An 18825-nucleotide genomic window follows, 5' to 3' on the forward strand; every position below is an offset into this window, starting at 1 on the left:
GAGTGCAGCTCTTTGGCGCCCGTTCCTGCGTTTCGCGTCGGCCTCGCCGTAATCAAAGGCATTATCCGCGCGCTGCTCTAATTCGCGCGCTCCTGCTGCCACCTCTCGTGCGCGGCGCGAGTCTTGCTCTGGCTTTGTCCTCCGAAGCCGGATCACGTGATCTCGCCTATCCTCTCGCCCCCTTCTTTTGTGCAGTGCCGTTGCGGTGACTCTCGCCGCTACCACCCATTCCGCCCTCGCCATCGCTTCTTCCGCGGTCGCGGCACTGCCGCGGTGCCGGTGGCGGGCGCTTCTTGCCGCCTCGCGCGCGATCCACGGCTCTTCGCTCCTCCGTCTCCGCGCCGCGTGGCTTTACGGCTCTCAGCCGTGTCTCTCCCTTCTCCGTTTTCGGGGCGCGTTCCTCAGTGGCATTTGTCGCCTCTGGCAGTGCTTGCGCCTGGCTGTCTTTCTCCCGCCTCCACTCTTGCCCTATACCTGCCCTTACCTGGCACAGTACCATTGCGACGCTTCGAAAGATAGTTATAGCTCTTCGTCCCCTTACTTCTACTTCGCACCCGAACCTTGTGCGGACACATTGAAGCCTGTCTGTTAGTGAATGAGTTTGTGTCCTGTACTTAATACCCTTGTTCTTCACCCGCTTCCTCATCCCAGATCAGAATAAACATTAAATATTAATTGCTAATCTCCTCCCTTCTCTCCACGGCAGTGACCAAATTCAACATGGCGCGATGGCGCGTCGCCGGAGCGCCGGCTCGATAGCGGTGGATCGCGGTGTGTGCTGCCCAATGCGAAACGCAGAACCGCCTCTGTTCGGCACTGCGCGTTCTTTATGTGGTTGCCTGCTGTTTAAATAAGGCAGCAGCTGCGCTCAAAGGTCGCATTACTAAGAAGCGTAATCGTCGGCCATATTTTATTCCTTTGACGCTATTGAACATTACCATTGTCTTCTCCATGTTAAACTTCAGCCTACTCTTACACTTTCTGGGTTAAGGTCCTCAATCAATAGTTGCAATGTGTCCCCAGCGTTAATGAACAGGACAAGGTCATCGGCAAACTGAAGCCTGTTGACATATTTGCCGTTGTTCGTCTGTCTTGACCCTTCAAATCTATTAGCTTAAATATTTCTTTGAGGAGTGCAATGCCTAGCATTAGGGATCGTGTTTCTCTTTGCCGGACCCACTTCTTGATAAATAATTTTCTACTTTTCTTGTTGATTTTATTTCCTTTTGCGTTTACCATGTACATTTGTAGCATCGGTCATTACCCTACTGATAACATCACACGATCTGAATTTTTTAATAGCGGCGCTGATGTAAGTCGCGCCTCCGCTGTGCGTTGTCCGGTGTCACGCAAGGTGGGCAGAGGGCAGAAGGCAGAGCGCACGCCAGGGGAGGGGGAGGAGAGGGACATAGGAGAAGGTGTTTCGCCGGCGTGAGCGGCAGCCGCAGCTCGCACGAGAGCGGCAGCGAGGACGTCACGCAAATGTTGAGCTTCGAGTGCGAGAAGCCCAAGCCAAGCGCCGGTAGAGGCAAGCCAACCCATACTTTCAAGAGAAGGCTACCCAAGCCAAGTGCCAGCAGAGGCAAGCTATCCCACAACTTCGAGAGTAGGAGGCCGAGCAGAGACGTCGACGCAGAGAGATTCCTCACAAGGAGGGTGCCGATTCCACGACTTTGAGTGCGGTCACAGCTGCAATGTGTGTTACAGACTATGGTTTGATCACAACCTCACGCAACTGAAGAGTGTACGTAAATCCGGTACCGAACCTCGAATCTAGCAAAGCGAGGATAACGAGACAAAACAGTTTCAAGAAAAGCACGCTCAACAGGAGTTCAAACTTCAGCGAACGACCGCCAGCTTCGCTGTTTTGACAGGTTTCGCTGCGTTGTAGTGGCTTTGACGTTTTTTTGTTTGTTTTCTTCTTTTTTCTTCTGCCCACCTCCTTCTAGGGCCTTTCTTCTCCTTCTTACGATTCCCTGCAGAGTAGCATGTTGGCGATAATACGCTGGCTAAACCCTCTGCATTTTGAATAAATAAATTTCTCTCTCAGACAAGCTTTTCTTCTAGATAATGAAACATTAAACCGGAATTAGCACTCAGGCAGAGTCGAAGCGAGTCTGACGAGTTGGGAATACGTGAGTTTTCACTTAACGTAGATATGATTGTTCCACATAAATTAGACAGTTTTTGAGTTGTCAGCCGAATGCTGCACTCACCACGGTCTTAATGTGAAGGTAATTCAGTCCTTCAGTACAATCCAGGCGCTATCCACTTACACTGCTAAGTACACACGAATGACGTAACTTCGTCCAAACGCACTGAATTAAGTGATCGAACTGTGCGCTGCCGGGAGAGCACACAAGACAGCATAACTTTAGCGACGTAATTGCTTATCTTACTCATACGAAGACTTTTCGCGACCACAGTCCACGTCGTTCACGCTTCACTTCAGGATACAAAACCACTGTGGTCGGCTTTTTCATGACGCCATGTTGACTTGACTGCTGCGCAGCAGGCGCGAAGAACCGTACGAACATCGCTAGCTGGAATAAAATTCATGCACTGGAATTCACAAACGCTTATAGAAAAAATAACATGGCAGGATGCGACGGAAAGACGTCATTTACGTCCTTTCGCCTAGGACTCATGTTAGTCTAGGGTTTAGAATAAGTATCTCCAATCAATAATAAGACGACGATGGCTGTGGTCTGCTGTCGCTTTTCTTTGTCATCTAATCTTCCCATGGCCTGTTGCCTGTTACCGGCTTTGCAAATAAAAAACTGCTTTGTGGCGTCTTTATGACTGTTATTCCCCACATTGCTTTACCAAAACTAAGTGTCTACAGATATACGCGACATATATACGTGTATGTGTGTGTGTGTGTGTGTGTGTGTGTGTGTGTGTGTGTGTGTGTGTGTGTGTGTGTGTGTGCGTGTGCGTGTGCGTGTGTGTGTGTGTGTGTGTGTGTGTGTGTGTGTGTGTGTGTTTTCGTGGAGAATCTGGACCCGACGTAACCGAAGCCGCACTAAATTCACGAGACTTATGTGTACATATTTAAGTAGCGTAAGTTCGCATCTTCAGTTCATTGCTATATAAATATCAATATTGGAATGGGTAAATATAATAGGTCTCGGACAAGGGAAGGAGGTGGTACCCTGTAGAGTGTAGCTCTTTCAATGCTGGACGCACGCTAAAAAATTGGAGCAATGAAAGTTTGGCGTCATTTAACATTCTACATGCGGTGATCATTCATAGGTTTTATGGAATTTTCACGAGAAATCGAAAGACATATTGAACTAATTAACCAAAATTCGCTAATTACCTTCTTCAATATATACATTACGACACATATTGCAACTTAGGTATTCTAGTCCGTGAGCTTGCAAGACATATCCACTTAGAGTGAATTTCCAGGATGACACCAGTTTCGAGATATCATTTCTCACAGTGTGCGACGAAATACAAGGGAGTTCTAGCTACTTTTGGGCTTCAATGCACAAAAGAGCGTATTGTTAAAAAAGTAAGTTGAACCACAGCGCATTTTTATGGCCAGTGTGTTCGCGCACATCTCCAAACTGGCGCAATTCTGGAAAGTCATACCAAGTGTACACGCCTTGAAACTCGCCGGTTACAATTCGTAAATTGCAATATTTGCCGCAAAGAATTTACCTTAAAAATATTTGATGCATTTTTGTTAGTTAGTTGCACATGTGTTACCGCTGCGCAACCGTCATCGCAGCGCAAGTGATAACAATTGCTAGCGTAAATCCCACAGGCGGCGCCTGCATCGCTGCCATGTCACCTTTAAGTGGCAGCACACCCTGCTAAATGCTACGGTCGTTTGCATGCGAACGTTTGGGAGCACAGAAATCCCGGAGCGCAAGCGGGCACGTGACGTGGTATTGTTTCTTTCTCGGGCATCTGGAGTAAGCGAAAAAGAACTAACACCTAATAGATAGAATGTTAGACACTGTTTGATCAGATGTTTTCCAAATCGCTCTACAGCTTTCTAATCGAATTTTCTTGTGCCTAACTTCGTTGCTTCCGGAGTTGGTTAGTTAATCTCGACTAATTATGCAAATAAATGGAATACAAAAAATTGTGTGGCTTACTCCATACAATAGTCAGCAACATGTATTTGGTCATGTCATATTATAGTGCAGCGGTATATTTTTAAACTGCGGCTAAAGTTAGCAGCTACACCCTGTACATACCGAACTGACAGGTGGTGCGCGCACAAAAATTATCACCCACACAGAAGAGTATTCGTGCGCTACGAGAGTGGTTGTGTGACGATTACTGCCTCCGCTACTAAGGTGAATTTTATTTCACAGCGTCACGCTTGTACAGGTAGTCTACGTGATTTTTGTATCAATGGCGGGACGTGATTTTATTCCCCATTGCTTGTTTTGCTATGTACTCGCATTGACATCCTGCTTCGTATCATAGACAGTAATTCAGTCCGTCGTACCCATACGTTCACTCCCGCCCTATACGCCACAGTATAAGCAATACCGTGAGCACAGTCAGGGGCGTAGCCAGGGGGTGCTTATGGGGCTTCAGCCCCCGCCGAAATTTTTTCGTGCTGTCAATGCACCGCCGACCAAAGCAACCCCTGGCGCCGGAAATCATTGTGGATTTTGTCTAGAATGTCTTTTTCATGCTCGAAAAGAAATTTCACCGCAAAAATTGCAAACTCGGGCTGGATTTCGTGGCAACGCCCATGCACCGGGAGTCACATAACGCAAGCAGCCCCATCCGAGCACAAAGTTTCCATGGTGTTTTGATGACAAACGGGCTCACCGCTGCATTACGCGGAGGCCGCGGAATCTACGGAGTGGATGGATATCAATTCCGAAACTTTATGGGTATAAATCTCATGATCTTTTGATGTGAAAGGTGCATTGACATTTCCAAAGTAGTGCTTTGGATTTTCAATTGCGGAACTTTGTGGGGCTAATCCTCTTATAAACATTTGACGCCAAACGTGCATTGACTTTTCTAAGGTCTTGCATAGGAACATACAACGGGACAAGCGAAATCAACACACTATTAGACAAGTTGACAAAGCACGCAGCGAGGTCCGATGAGACGAAGCGTTGCGGTGGTTCATTTGTGCCGTCATGTCACATAAAAAATATCCATTTTTTTTCTCCTATACGTCAAAGCATCCATGTTAAGACACTAAAGCCAGCCAAGGTAACTACGTTCTTACTTATTTTTCCTACTTTGACTTTTATTCGCGTTGACACATTGAGCGTCTTCAATTTATTTGGTCTTGCTACCCTACCCGCGGGCTGCCAGAGCCAGCCGGAGCACATACGTTTTTCTCGTGTTGCCCTGAACACCGCGCGGCGCACTTCGGTGTGTGTTCGGTTTGCTCTGGCCGAATGCATTTTCGCCTGGCAGAGCTTTGGACGCTTTATCGCTAGCAGACGAGAAAAAGAAACAATGGTCGCTCGCCGCCATCACTGTGGGGACTCAACGGATTGCATCGCGTTCGCTTGAGGGCAACCTCTCCGGGAAGTCATGGCTCGCCGGTGCAGGATACCGAGCAGTAAGCGTATGGTTCTCTGTGGACCACGCGTTTGAAGTTTTTTTTTCATATTCCTTCCGTAGCCACATTAGGTGCGCAAAGTAGGCATTCAATTATGACCAACATAGTTTCCTTGCATTTTTTTTTAAGTTCGGTGCCCCCGCCCAACAAAAGGAAGAAAATAATTGTTGCATGGTGAAAGTTGGATTTTGTTACATCTTCCTTTGCGGAAAGTAATGGGCCACGGAACGCCTCAGTTGCCGGATACTCTTATTATATTATTGCGATAGCAATTATATGGACGCTCAAAGCGTATTCCTGCTGTCACCGTCGCCCTCAAGTTTCGTATAAAATCCAAGGGCGATAACATCGTTACCGAGCAGCGCATGTTGTATGTGCGAGTGAAAGCGTACGGGAAGGGGGGGGGGCTGGAATGAGTGAGCCGATGATGGTGACTCAGTCTTGTGTGCGCAAAGGAGAAAAGCGGAGAGAAAGCTAGTCATCTTCCGTCGCGCGCTATACATAGGGGGGAGCGGATGGAATGGGGGCGGAATCTAGGATTCTGTGAATCTGTGATAGCGCAACATGTTTATTTGATTCGTTTGACGCATTATACACCGTGACATTTTCTTAGATATGTACAATTATTGGGGACTTATACGTATATTTAAATATCTTGTTGAGAGATCTTGTGTATACGTGCAGTGAACATTATTTCCAGTGACATTTTCTTGCCCTTTATCAAGCTCTATCTTCGCATTTGTATATCCCATTGTATCTTCGCATTTCTAATGTACGAGGGCTAGTCAAATGAAAGTGAGCCAACCCACCCCGCGCGATAATGGTTCGGTTCATTATCTGCGAGGCATGTGCGTAGAAGAGAGGGATGTCTCATTTACAAAAGTGGCACGCAGGTGTGAGGATAAAGGTTTTGTAATGCTCTCATACATTCGGTTGAACATGGTTTCGTGACATATTGGAAATTCCGAATGTTGAACAGCGTAGTGCCGTGAAGTTTTTGACAGCTGAAGGTATTTTGTAAAAAGAAATTAGTCGCCATATGGCTGCCGTGTTGTTGAACATCGCATTTCATTGGCCACTGTGAAGCGTTGTACAAAATGGTTCAAAGGAGGACGTGAAAGTTGCAAAGACTATCCAAGACGGGACTAAAGCCATCGCGAAATCACCCTTAACAATATGGCAAAAGTTGATGAGGTGATGAGACAAGAACGCAGGATAAGCATCGATAAACTGGCAGAGCGTCTGAACATCAGTCACGATTCTGTTCACGCCATAATTCATGAACATCTTTGTCATCGGCTTTTGTGTGCGCAATGGATGCCCAAGATTTTGAACCACCGCCAGAAGACGGAGAAATTCGGCGCTGCCTTGACTGATCTGATCTGGTATCGCAATCAGGGTGACGACCTTTTCTCTGCAATTGTGATCGGGGACGAACCATGGTGCCACTACTACGAACCTGAAACACGACGGCAAAGCTTACAGCGGGAGCATTCGAATTCTCCACGCCCAAAGAAAGCAAAGGCCATTGTTTCGCCGGAAAGGTGCTGTTGACTTTTTTTTGTTCGATCGTCAGGGACCATTACGGATAGAATTTGCTAAGTCTTGAGAGACTATCAATTGTTTCCGATACTGTGAAACGCTGGAACGGCTGCGTGTTGCAATCAAGAAAAAACGATGTGCAAATTGACGAATTGGGTCATCTTGTTCCACGACAATGCCCATCCCCACATTGCTGATGTATTTAATACAAAACTGGCAACGTTCAATTGGGAAACGCTGCAACATCCGCCACACAGCCCAGACCTGTCGCCTTGCGACATCCACATTTTGGGGCAACCGAAAAAAAAGCAGCTCAAGATAACCCCATTCGTGTCGGACGATGACGTGAAAGAGTCAGTTGCAGACCTTTTGATGCAGCAACCCAAGGAATTTTATGACACTGGAATTACGTGACTCCACAGTCAATGGGACAAATGTCTAAATGCTTATGGAGACTACATTTAAATAATGTACCCAGTTTGTCATATATTTGCATTGGCTAACTTTCATTTGACTCGCCTTCGTATATTTTGCAGAACTCCTGCTTTTTATATGTGGTCTCTGTTGCGACTATAATTTCGGTGTATTTACTCACGATACACGACCGGTGACAACTGTTCCGGCGTAATACATTGGAACAAATGCCAGCGTCATTGATATTTTGCACTGGCCGTTGGATACGTACATGAATGTGAACATCCTTCTTAAATGACAGAGCTTCATTAACATATCTGTCCTCAACTCGTTCATTTCATGGCCTTTACATTTTTCATATCAGCGACACGCACTGCTTTGCTAGTTTCGAACTGATATAGTTCTAAAGTTCGTGCGATATTTTCTTTACTTATTAGAGAGACAAAAAACGTGGAAGCATTGATATCAGTTATTTTGGACACAATTTTCGGCACATACTAGTATATTCTTTTATGAAGAATGATATTATTACGATATCATTGAGCGATGCTCAAGAGACGAGCCTTGTTTTTAAGGTGGGTAGCGTTCAAGAACTCGTTTGCAGCATCTTTGTCAATGGCAATGCAATTATTATTCATGTATTTGATCCCTCGCCAAATTAAGAGGAATCTTTAGCTCGGGCCCCACTCCGACGCGGCCTATTCAAATACATGTAAAACGAAGAAACGCTTTTCTGAGATAACCTTCGGATCGCTTTTAATGAAATTTGTTGCATTTGAGAGAGAAAGTTAAATTGTAGTGTCTGTTGGAAGCGGAATTTCGAATTAGGGCCTTACTTTTGTTTAAAATATTTCGAAAAATTTGAAAGGTCGAAAAAAATACCAGCACGACGTTTCAAAGCTAACACCTCTGCATCAAGAACAGATATCGCGGTTCTGTCAACGGAATCTATTATGGCAGTCAAAGCGGACAAATTTGGTGTGTCAATTTGTATCTTACGTGAGTAGGTTACGCTGTGCACAAAGGTTCTGCAAAAGCCGTGTTTCCATATTACTAAATTTTTTTAGATTCATGTGTAACACACCAATTTTGTCCGCTGTAGATGTGCTATTAGATGAAATTCACAGAATTGTGATATCATTTTTCAATGTTGAGTTACAGTTTTAAACTTGATAGTTTTGTTTTCTGAAAATTTGCGATTTTGGCAAATTTTTAATAAAATATTTACGACCTAAATGAAACATTCGAAACCAGCAGTCACTAGAACTCCCCCCCCCCCTCAAGCTTTCATTTTAAATGCAAGAAACTTCGTGAAATGTGGTGCAATGGGTGCCGAGAAAAACGAATTCCCTTTCTCCATGTATTTGGATAGGCGCACCCGAGCTAAAGCTTCCTCTTAAGCAGGGTGCCGAGCTGCAACGTAAGCCCCTCCCCCCGCCCGCCCCGAACAATATTTCTCGCGACGCCACTGGGCAGAGACACTACGTCGCTTCGACTCAGTGCTGAATTGAAACTATGAGCAATAATATAATAGAAGGCTGAAGCTAGCAGCACAGAAGGTCACAGCGAACTGCCCGACATCAACAAGCTTTGATAATTAGAAACGTTTAGAAGTTCTTTCCTTGTTTCATCTCATGCGGAGAATTCTATCATCTGAAGCGTCTTGAAAAATAAACACCCGCAGATCTATAAGAGAAAGAAAGCTCAAACTAGAAAAAAATACGATAGAGGTGCTTACAAGACATCAATGTCAACATTCACGGCCATCAAGGACCGACACCACACTTCTCTTTGCTATACCACTCAACACAGTGTCATGACGAGTATAAAAGCTCAGGCTATTGCGTGCAAAGAAAATCACAGCATATGAGACATTAGGCAGAAGTTCGCAGCAAAGCATCAATGTTACTGCCTGCCACCCCAGCGCACGCCCGATTGTACACCACACAATTATACGCTAAAACTGCTCCATGAACATTGAGAGGACAAATGAAAGCGCGCTTGCTAAACGCAAGTTTACTATTGGCGCAAATAGTGAAGCACGCACCTGTGCTACCATTACATGGGCGTCTTTTTTTTGACTATAGCGATCGCTCTTGCAGTGCCGGGCATCGCAAGCTTGCCGATCTTAGGAACCGTTTTAACTTTGTGCATGCGGTGTTTTTTCGACAGATCTTTCTTACGCCTAAATTTGTTCATATAGTTGGCTGAGCGAATTCCGCCCCGGGTTTACCGCTACCCGAAATGTATCTAAGAATTTGCAAGCACCAAACTATAATCGATGGGGGTGTACTCGAACGCTTCGCTGTCCGAGCTTACTACTTGTTTATTGTACGCTATTTCCGACGACATCTTCCTGGACGCTACGCCGCTTCTATAGCGACACCGGTGTCGGCAGCGCGTTCTCATGAAGGGTCACGTGGGGCTGCTTCGGGGATCCGACGCAGCGTTTTCGGCTGTTCTTCGGTTGCCATTTGATACCGACCAACACGATACTCGGAAAACGTTGTGGAACTCCTCTAACAACATCGCTGTAAAATACAAAAAGGGAGTTTCGGAATGAAAGCCCGCGCCCTAATTCCCAGAAGAAGGTCTGATATTAGAGTGGCCCGCAAGAGAAAATATCAGGCAATACGGATGCTGGATATGTTAATAACGAAGGTGGCTGGGCGATGACAAGGAGCACGTACGAACGAAACACTTTATAAATTCATCATCTCGGTCCGTGGTTTGTTCCTTACTACGACACACTACAATTTTATTCCAGATTTAATAACGCATAGCCGAGCAGCTTGGTAAAACTAGTGTCGAGGCGTGGCTTGATAAAGAAGGTACCTAAATATTTATTTCTGACGCGCGCCTAATACACTTTAATTATGTTTCCAAGGACATCAATGAGAACATCGTTCATATTTTTCCAGGAAAGAAAGAAACATTCCGCCAAACATACCATTATATAGCTAGGTAAAACTTCATGCTAAGATGAATTAGTATTTGCGGTACTGTGCTTCGTTCCTTCTGCACAACGAGAAGTGCAAGTTATTCTTTCTTTCTTTTTGACTGTTAGTTTTACCACTGCTGCTGCTCTCTGCCACTTTCCTCTCAGTTGCATGGTGGACCTGAAGGCGATAAAATTAAGTATTATTGCTAACAATTCCCTCAATCGAAAGCGTCTTATAAATCACCTACCAGTCATTCCAAAATGGTATTAGAGCCGTCAGGAATGTCGTTAATGTTTCGCGTTCTTAAAAGATTTTACACTGCGGGTATAGCTCCTAGTTACGACCCACCCGTTTTCTCCTCGCAGACATCGAAGCGTCCTTGTCCCTGGCGTGCACGTGCACTGGCGTGCAAGACAGCAAAGGCTAAGCCGACTGCTGCACAAAAGACTGCATGGTGTTTCATTTTCCTTGACCACTGTTTCTCTCGCAGCTGAGCGACGGCTACACCTCGCGAAGCGTTTTTGGTTATATAGCTAGCCGTCTCTAATTAGGAGACTGGTGGTAATGATCGGTGCCAGCGAAGGGAGATTTTTTTATTTTTGTAACGCCGGCATGTGCTATGCTACGTCCAGCTGCTGTTTTCATCACTCACATCAAGCATATGCAAAATCAGGGGCCCATTGAAGTTCCAGTCTTCGCGTTTGTTTTTCCCCCGTCATTTATCCAGAAGCGCAAGTTATCGCAGCTGCAGTCTGCGTATACCTAAAGCTATGCACCAGTGGCATCAAGTGTCAGTAACATAAAAAAAAAAAAAACGTTCGTGCGACTGTGCCATTAGGCCATGTCCTTACTTCCTGGTTTTTCGAGTGCCTCCACTGAAACTACACTAGCGTGACATTTGAAGCAATTCCATAAATTAGGGATATGCGGATGCTAAAATGGCGATTTTTGAAAGACAGATGCATTTTCTAAATTTATTAGGAGTGGGCGAATAGAGATTTTTGATATCGAATTAAATACGAATCGAAAAGGGCCAGAAGCGAATCGAGTCGAATATTGAATACCTTTCGAACAGTTTTATAATGATGAATAGCCTATGTCACAATAAATATAAAACGATGTTCACACACCAGGGGCGCTATAACGTAAAACTATTCCAAACTTTTCTATTCCAATTCTGCTATCAGCCCTCCACAATTGGTCAAAAACTTTTTTCGACCACGCCCACTTCACCTGTCTGTCACGCGACGTCACGAAAACCGCGATACCTCCCCATCTGATATTATATGTACACACTGATTATGCATGATTTCATAGAAGAAAGAAAAACAGTTATTTCTGATTCGACCCCTTTTCGCCATTAGCCCTCGGCTATTGGTAAAAAGTTTTCGGGCTGCACCAACTACACCTGCCTGTCACGCGAAGTCACAAAACCGCACAAACTCACCGCGTCAAAGTGACGTGTACGCGATAAAGATGCATTAATATGCCGAACAAAACTGAATTTTCTTCGGAATAGCTGCAGGCTGCCCCGTTCCGAAAGAAATAAAACATGGCTGCCACCGATCGCTGAGACGCTGGCTACTCGCACCTGCCGGAGAGCATGGGTGTATTTGCCTATAATAAAACTTCTTGCGTAGCCGTGTAACGTTTTCGAGCCCTTTCGGCATGTTTACCACCTCATTCTGCCAACTCTTCTTTGCTGAGGGTCAGTTTTAGCGTCATTCTTAAGTTTCCGTTGCATGCCATCGCGATTTTCGACCAGCCACCACAAGCTAAGTAAGGGAAAGCCGACCAATCGCAGACCCCGGCAGCACCCTCTTCATCCAGTTATCGATTTTCAGTGCACTGGCTCTGCCCCAGCGGATCCCTCTCCACTTGAGCGTTCGCCTCGCCTCTTGTCAGCCAATTCGATACGACAAGCCGCTCAGTGTAGGCAATGTTATTCGCTTTTCAAGCAAACAAAAGTGACCTCCTATGAACGAGGAGAGTGTTTCACTGGTCTGTACAGACAACCCTGTGAGTGACCGCCGGTGCTTGCGTCGGTGGTTACGCAAATTTGACGTCAGGAGATTGGAATAGAAACATATTGGAATAGTCTTACGTTATAGGGCTCCAGTAGTTTTAAAGTTAGCGAGTTTCTGCCATTACATAGTATGGTATGAAGCGTTGTTAATAAATGTAAAATTAGGAGCAAGCAAGTAATTTTTTCGTATGCGAGGCGCTTTGAATAAATCGCAATAATCGCAAATAACAACGATGCTGTACAGCGTGCGAAGTAAGGCTACCTAATTGACGTAGCCTGCTGCACTACGGGAGCTTTCACGTTTTATGTCGATGATATGCCGCGGGGCTAAGAGCACCTATCATACTTTTACTCCTATGTTATGTTTGTTTGGGCACAGTTGACGTTTTGAAATATTCGAAAAGCGTTCGAAAAATATTCGCATTTGCGAATAGTGACCATTCGAGTCGGAGACCAACGCTATTCAATTCGCTATCTGCAAGACTATAATATTGCGCACTCCTAAATTTTATTGATTTCGGATTCCTAGACGTGTTAAGAAGCCCAACATCAATCTCGGTTGCAATCGGTGCCGTAGAAAAGAAGAAAACTAATTCTGTTCTCGTGACGCGGCGCCTGCTCACCGCCGAGAACGTTCGGTACAAGACGCGGCCGCAGAGCAGGCAGGAAACTGAACACGTAGTGCCGCATTAGAAACTTCTTTTCTCACGCATTTTAGTCGTGGGAGACCTTCCGCCAAGAGCAAAGCATACCGCATAGTTAAAACATTAAAATATCACAGGACGCCTTAGTACTTCTTACGAGCTGTGAATGCGAAAGCATTAATGTGCATCTGAACGACGTTGAGCACTACCCCGAGTTTTGCGCAGCGAGTAAAGTTTCCGAGTTTTGTTGTAGGGTATGTTGTCGAGTTTTGCGATTAAATTGGTGCGGGTTATTAATTTTTTTTCGCGTTTTGTACGTTAGCACATCGGCTGTAGACAGGAATCAATTGAACGATATTGCTCAGTAATCCAGCACGCCGCATGCCACCGACGCCCTGCGCGATGAGAGAGCGACAAAGCAGCAGCGGTCACCAAGGCCGGCCGAAGCGCTCAGCAGCTAAGCCCTAGTGGGGTGAGAGAGATAATACGGACTAGAAATGGTTTTAGGTGCAAAATAAGACACGGACAAAGAATAGACATGGGCAGGCGCACTCTGTCAGCACATATTTTTCCCCAATGCTTCGCTTCGTATGCCTTCAGGCATGCGCCAAGAACATAAAACAAATGTGTATACATAAGAATGATACGAAGCTTAACCACACCTTATCAGCAAGAAAAGTGAACTCATTTTCGTAAATAGACATCGACGGAACGCTGATACACTCGTCTCCAAGTTTTCGTATATACATGGCATCTGCGAGCTGCCGTGCCACCGTATCTCTGCCTTTCCGTATGAACAGCTATATCAACAGTCTACATACAGCGGCATCACAATTTCACCAGGGCCCTGTGTTTCCTCTTTCGCGTACAATCTTTCCTGTACTTACCGCGTTAAAGCTAATCAATTACGCAGAAATTATCGTAGTTGCACGGTGTGCTGCAGTCCATCACTACCGATACAGTACAAGCGGAAAAATAAGAGGATTTCCTGCAGTTATCCAAAATTTATTAACCTGCCATATCTTGAAGGCGACAACAGCAATCCATTTTTATATTACCACCCGGCTTGTGGCCTATCCCGAACAGTAGGTTTGTGTTGTTATACAAGGGATCATGATTATCATCGTCACCATATTTTGAACGCGCATGCTGGAAGAACGTTCCATGAACGCTGAAGCCTTGCCTTTCTAGTGAGCTTCTTAAATTTTAATCCGAAAGCATTGTGTGTCCCATGAGACAGAAAAGCAGGCTTTGACCGCAACGAGTCGTGATAAAGATAATCATAATCAGTGACGTAATCAGCGTTTTGTATGGCGTCAGTGGTAATACAGAAATAAAGCTTGAACAAGTTAGAGTGAGGTGAGTTAAAGGTTACGCTGGAAGCATAGCGCGCAAAGGACGATTCGCGAAGACTAGACAGGATAGCGCTTGTCCTGTCTAGTCTTTGTGGATCGTCCTTTGCGCGCTATGCTTCCAGTGTAACTAGGTTTTACCAACCAGCCCAAGCCTATACCCTTCTGATGACTTAAAGGGCCCCTCACCAGGCCCCATAGCATATTTTGGTTACACACTGGTAATTATGTCTCCTCTATGGAGCGTTCTGCCGCAAAAATTTTTCAAATCGGCTCATTAACAGCCGAGATAGAAATATTTCAGTGCCGCGAACCCATGATTTCGGCAGGCGGGCTCTGTTGCCAAGTAAGACGCTCTCTCCACTCGCCCCGTCTAGCCTTCGCAAGCAAAATTCCTCTCCTGCGTTCTCCCATACCGGATACCTCAAGGATCGCGTGACGCATACGTGACAGGCCCCGCCTTCATTTTTTTTTCTCCTCGCTTTTTTTTGTCGGCGCTACGCACTTCCGCCGACGGCGTCGCGCGCGAGCTATTGTCTCGTTCGCGCAGCGCACTATTTTGCGCGCTGTGCACAAGGACACATGACTAGTGGTATAATTCAGAGCTACACGATTACTGAGGCAAAATAAGCAGATCGCAGAGTATGATCGCGCGCTGGCACACGGTAGAAAATGACATAGTTTCGGTACCTGCGCACGAGACTGCATGACCGTGGTAACAAGCAGACGAAGCGAAAGTACATCTTTCTTGTTTCGGTGCGAAGTAAAACAAAAAAACATGCATAGATTCCGTTTTTGTGTTTTATTATTACTCTAAACTTTAATTCGTGAATTGAAGAAACAGATCCCGCGAATAACTAATGTTGCCTTGAATAATTCTCGAAGTCACGTGTCACCACGAGCGACGTCACACTGCGGGCACGACTACGTAGGCGCAGGTAGACGAGTACGTCACCGTCCAACTTGGAGCGCGGTCACCCCGAGGAGAAGGAAAAACGGTGTTCGGTTTGAAAGTTCAAACATTTCCGCGGTGCGTAGCGATGTAATTATTTGAAAACAGGATCGTTAGCGCGCATTGTATGCTCTGCGCTTGTTAGCTGAAAATGACGAGCCCTGGTGATGGCCCTTTAAGGTGGAGTAAAGTGAATTAAAGGGAAGTAAAATGAATGAAGGTAGGGTAGGTTAAGGTGGTTAAAAGGTATAGTTGTGAAGGACATGCGACAATGTAGGGCGTCGCGTATCATGGACGTAACCAATTAATTGGAGAAGTCCTAATGCTTTCGCATTCAAATCATGTAAGGGAACCTAAGTCACTGTCAATTTTTGCACTGTAATCGTTTGCTTGTCAAATATTCGCGCAAGCGGCTTAAAAGCGTTAAAGCCGCATCAGCGACATGGAGACAGAACCCTTCAAAACAAGGCGTGAGTCAGCCGCATTCGTTTTATGGGGGCAGTAGTGCTGGCCAAGAGGCACTATAGCAGTTTGAGTGTTTATGTTAAATAGGCTGATAATAACCAGTAGGTAAACCACGAAAACTGGCTCATCTTGAGCTATAGCATGCGCGCCCTCAGAAACATTAGCAAAGTTGACTTAAAGCGGGTACGTAGACAAAAGCACCGAAAGAACGACGAAGACAAGCGCTTACTTCCAACTGACTTTTTATGTCGAATAGGAAGCATATATAACGAAGACGCCAAGGCCCCCTTCAACACACGAAGCCAGCATGAGTACGCATTCAGAATTCAACCGAATCATAACCGCCCGCTCAAGACGAGCGAGATACCATGTGCGATCTCAACAAAGCAAGTTCTTGTTTTCTTGAGAAATGTAAGGCGTGTCCGAATCGTATTGAACCGAACGCATACTATCCGCAATAGCCTACCCAAATAATTGTTGTTGTTTTCCCCATAACTGACTAATTAATCCAGTTAATTACCCAACTTTTCAACTGATTGGCTGAGGACCCCAAGGATGAAGGCAGATTTGTAGGGCACCTTCAGGGACCCCTGATCGAGTCGTTTCTTTTACGGTACGTCTCACGTAGTCGTCTTTTCCCGGTTGCAAAGAAAGCCCACGAAATATGAAAAAAGCCACGTGACGGAGCGCTCGCGCAGTGGTACCGTGCTGTTCTGAAGCCTGCGTTCCGTGAACAAGGTAGGTGCCCGTCGGGTGATGGCGCAAATGCCTGCTGCTGGCCGAGCGCTGCCGAGGAGATAAAGAACGCCCTGCCGTTTCTTCGTCGCCAGTCACGACGCAATGGCACCCCTGAATAGAACATACTTTCTTTGGAGGCCGACGAAAGCGTTAAGGCACGTTTACAGTCGGACGTTATGAGCGCGCGGGCGAGCGTCGTTCGCGGTCCATCACGCTGCGTCGGTTGCACTGCGCCAGCCGAGATGCCATCTCCTCTATACTTCAACACGCGCGCCGTCGGCTGCTATCTTCGGAGCATGCGCAGAACGTTCGCCAAGTCGCGCGCCGTCCGCAAAAGCCGTCTGCGGAGTTGTGTTGGCGCCTTTTTCTTCGCGCGCATTGCATTGTGGGTCGACGTGGTCGGCGGCGCCGGCGCGCGAATGGAGCAGGAGCCAAATCTGCGCCGGGCTCGTCGGGGCGCGCTGGCAGCCGCCGGTTACGTCGGCGCTGCAGTTGTCTTCGCCAGCGTAACGTAGCGTGCGCGAGCGCGCGCGTTACGTCGGACTATATTTACGCCTTTATAGGCGTAGAGCGCTGGTTCTATCGTCGGACGTCAAGCCTGTTGGCCTGCGCAGTCGCACGAGAACAAGTAATTATCTGGCGGTCACAACTCACTAGTTTTGACGGAACAGGTTCAGAAACGATGAAGCTACCCGCGTCACCGAATTGAGACAAACGTCGACAAGCCAAAGAGCAAATGTGTTAGGGCAGGGGGGCCGTATAACAGCTGAACTTCACGAATGCGCCTTTCTGAACACTTCAAGAGGTACACTGCTTTGCAAACGATTGCAGCGTCAATGACAGACGCTGAAAAGGGGTATTTATTTATAATGACAAAATAAAATAGATAGTTGTCTTTTCTTTGCTCATCAGGCATATATAATATCGATAAAGAATTTTATTTTCGTCTAATGAATCTAACTGTATGTCGCTTTAAATAAGAAAACGCTTCTTTTTCTTTCCCAATGTTTGTCTCCTCCAAACATAGTCACGCTCTAATCGCTGCTCCCATAACCACCCTTTCTGATGTGGGTGACAATTTCTTCTGAATCGCTTTTCGCCCGAAGCTTCGCGACCTATTTGGATCGCCCTTGCATTAGCTAGCGCCCGATGCAGCCAGCCAAGCCGGCAATGTACGGTAGTGTATGGTAGTGCGAGTTGTGGGGAGCGCCACACTTTCATGCAAGCAGGTTTTGTACGTCGGTGCTTTCTGTTTCGCCATGCCGCAGCATGTGCTAACGACAACTGTTAACTTGGCCCATCGAACTGCGTGTTGCCGGGTGGTGCTGGCACGTTAACGATCAGCGCTGGTAACCCATTACCAACCAAAATATAGCTCTTGCGATAGGGCATCGGTGGATTTCTTGGGCAGGTGAAAAAATCGCGACAGCAAATTGGGGGACAGTTATAGGAAGTAAGGATTACAGTATTTACGGCCGTGTAGACTTGTAAACATTTGCTCACTAACTAAATTACCAAGCATGATGTTACGCGCGCACAAGCAATCCTAAACAGATCTCACGCGATGACTTCGGACACTCGCTCTCAAAACGCTGAGTGAGAGAGCGTGGCAGCAGCAGCGAGCGAATTCACCTTCGTGCTGTCTAGAGTAAAGTCTAGTGCTGCTTATATTATATTATATTATAGCCAATGCAACTCAGTATGGTTTGAAGCAGCATCTTTCCAGCATGCTTTCCTACCAAAAATAAGCCTCAATGCTTTTTCAAACGAATGCTACCGGAAATTTGTAGTGTGAGATGTGTATTTGTGCACTCGTCATTGTGTTTTTTGTCTTTTTCTCTAATTTGGGGAGCGGCACTGTGTCCGTACTACTCATTCAATGTCCTCACTTGTATATTTTCCGGATTAAGTCACTCAGACAGAAAGTGCACACTAACAAAATATAGTGTCTTCGAACAGTGCGACATTTGGAATTCATCTATAAATTAATCAAAATTCAAATTTGCGAAATTGTAATTTACAAGTTCATACTTCATTTAAGATAGATACAGACATTAAAATTCAAAGTAGCATTCATTTAACATGCAGGCCCATTCCTGCCTGATGTTACGTCTGTCTGTTAAAGCAGCATATTTTTTGCAGCACATGCCAACTTTGCAACAAGAAGTAATGCACTTTGTAGAGATTAGCTTA

The 18825-nt window shown here is 45.9% G+C and overlaps 1 protein-coding gene across 2 annotated transcripts in view; it reads right to left on the reverse strand.

Annotated features, from left to right (window-relative positions):
- Positions 1-10952, reverse strand: part of LOC142571100 (uncharacterized) — a 71995-nt gene extending 61043 nt beyond the window's left edge. For both annotated transcript variants that reach the window (XM_075679391.1, XM_075679390.1), the window contains exon 1: positions 10804-10952. In XM_075679391.1, coding sequence (XP_075535506.1) covers positions 10804-10918 — 115 coding nt within the window. In that variant the 5' untranslated portion in view covers positions 10919-10952. The remainder of the gene's footprint in view (positions 1-10803) is intronic.
- Positions 10953-18825: the final 7873 nt, after the last annotated feature.

Source organism: Dermacentor variabilis, chromosome 2, assembly GCF_050947875.1.
Source record: "Dermacentor variabilis isolate Ectoservices chromosome 2, ASM5094787v1, whole genome shotgun sequence".
NCBI lineage: Eukaryota > Metazoa > Arthropoda > Arachnida > Ixodida > Ixodidae > Dermacentor > Dermacentor variabilis.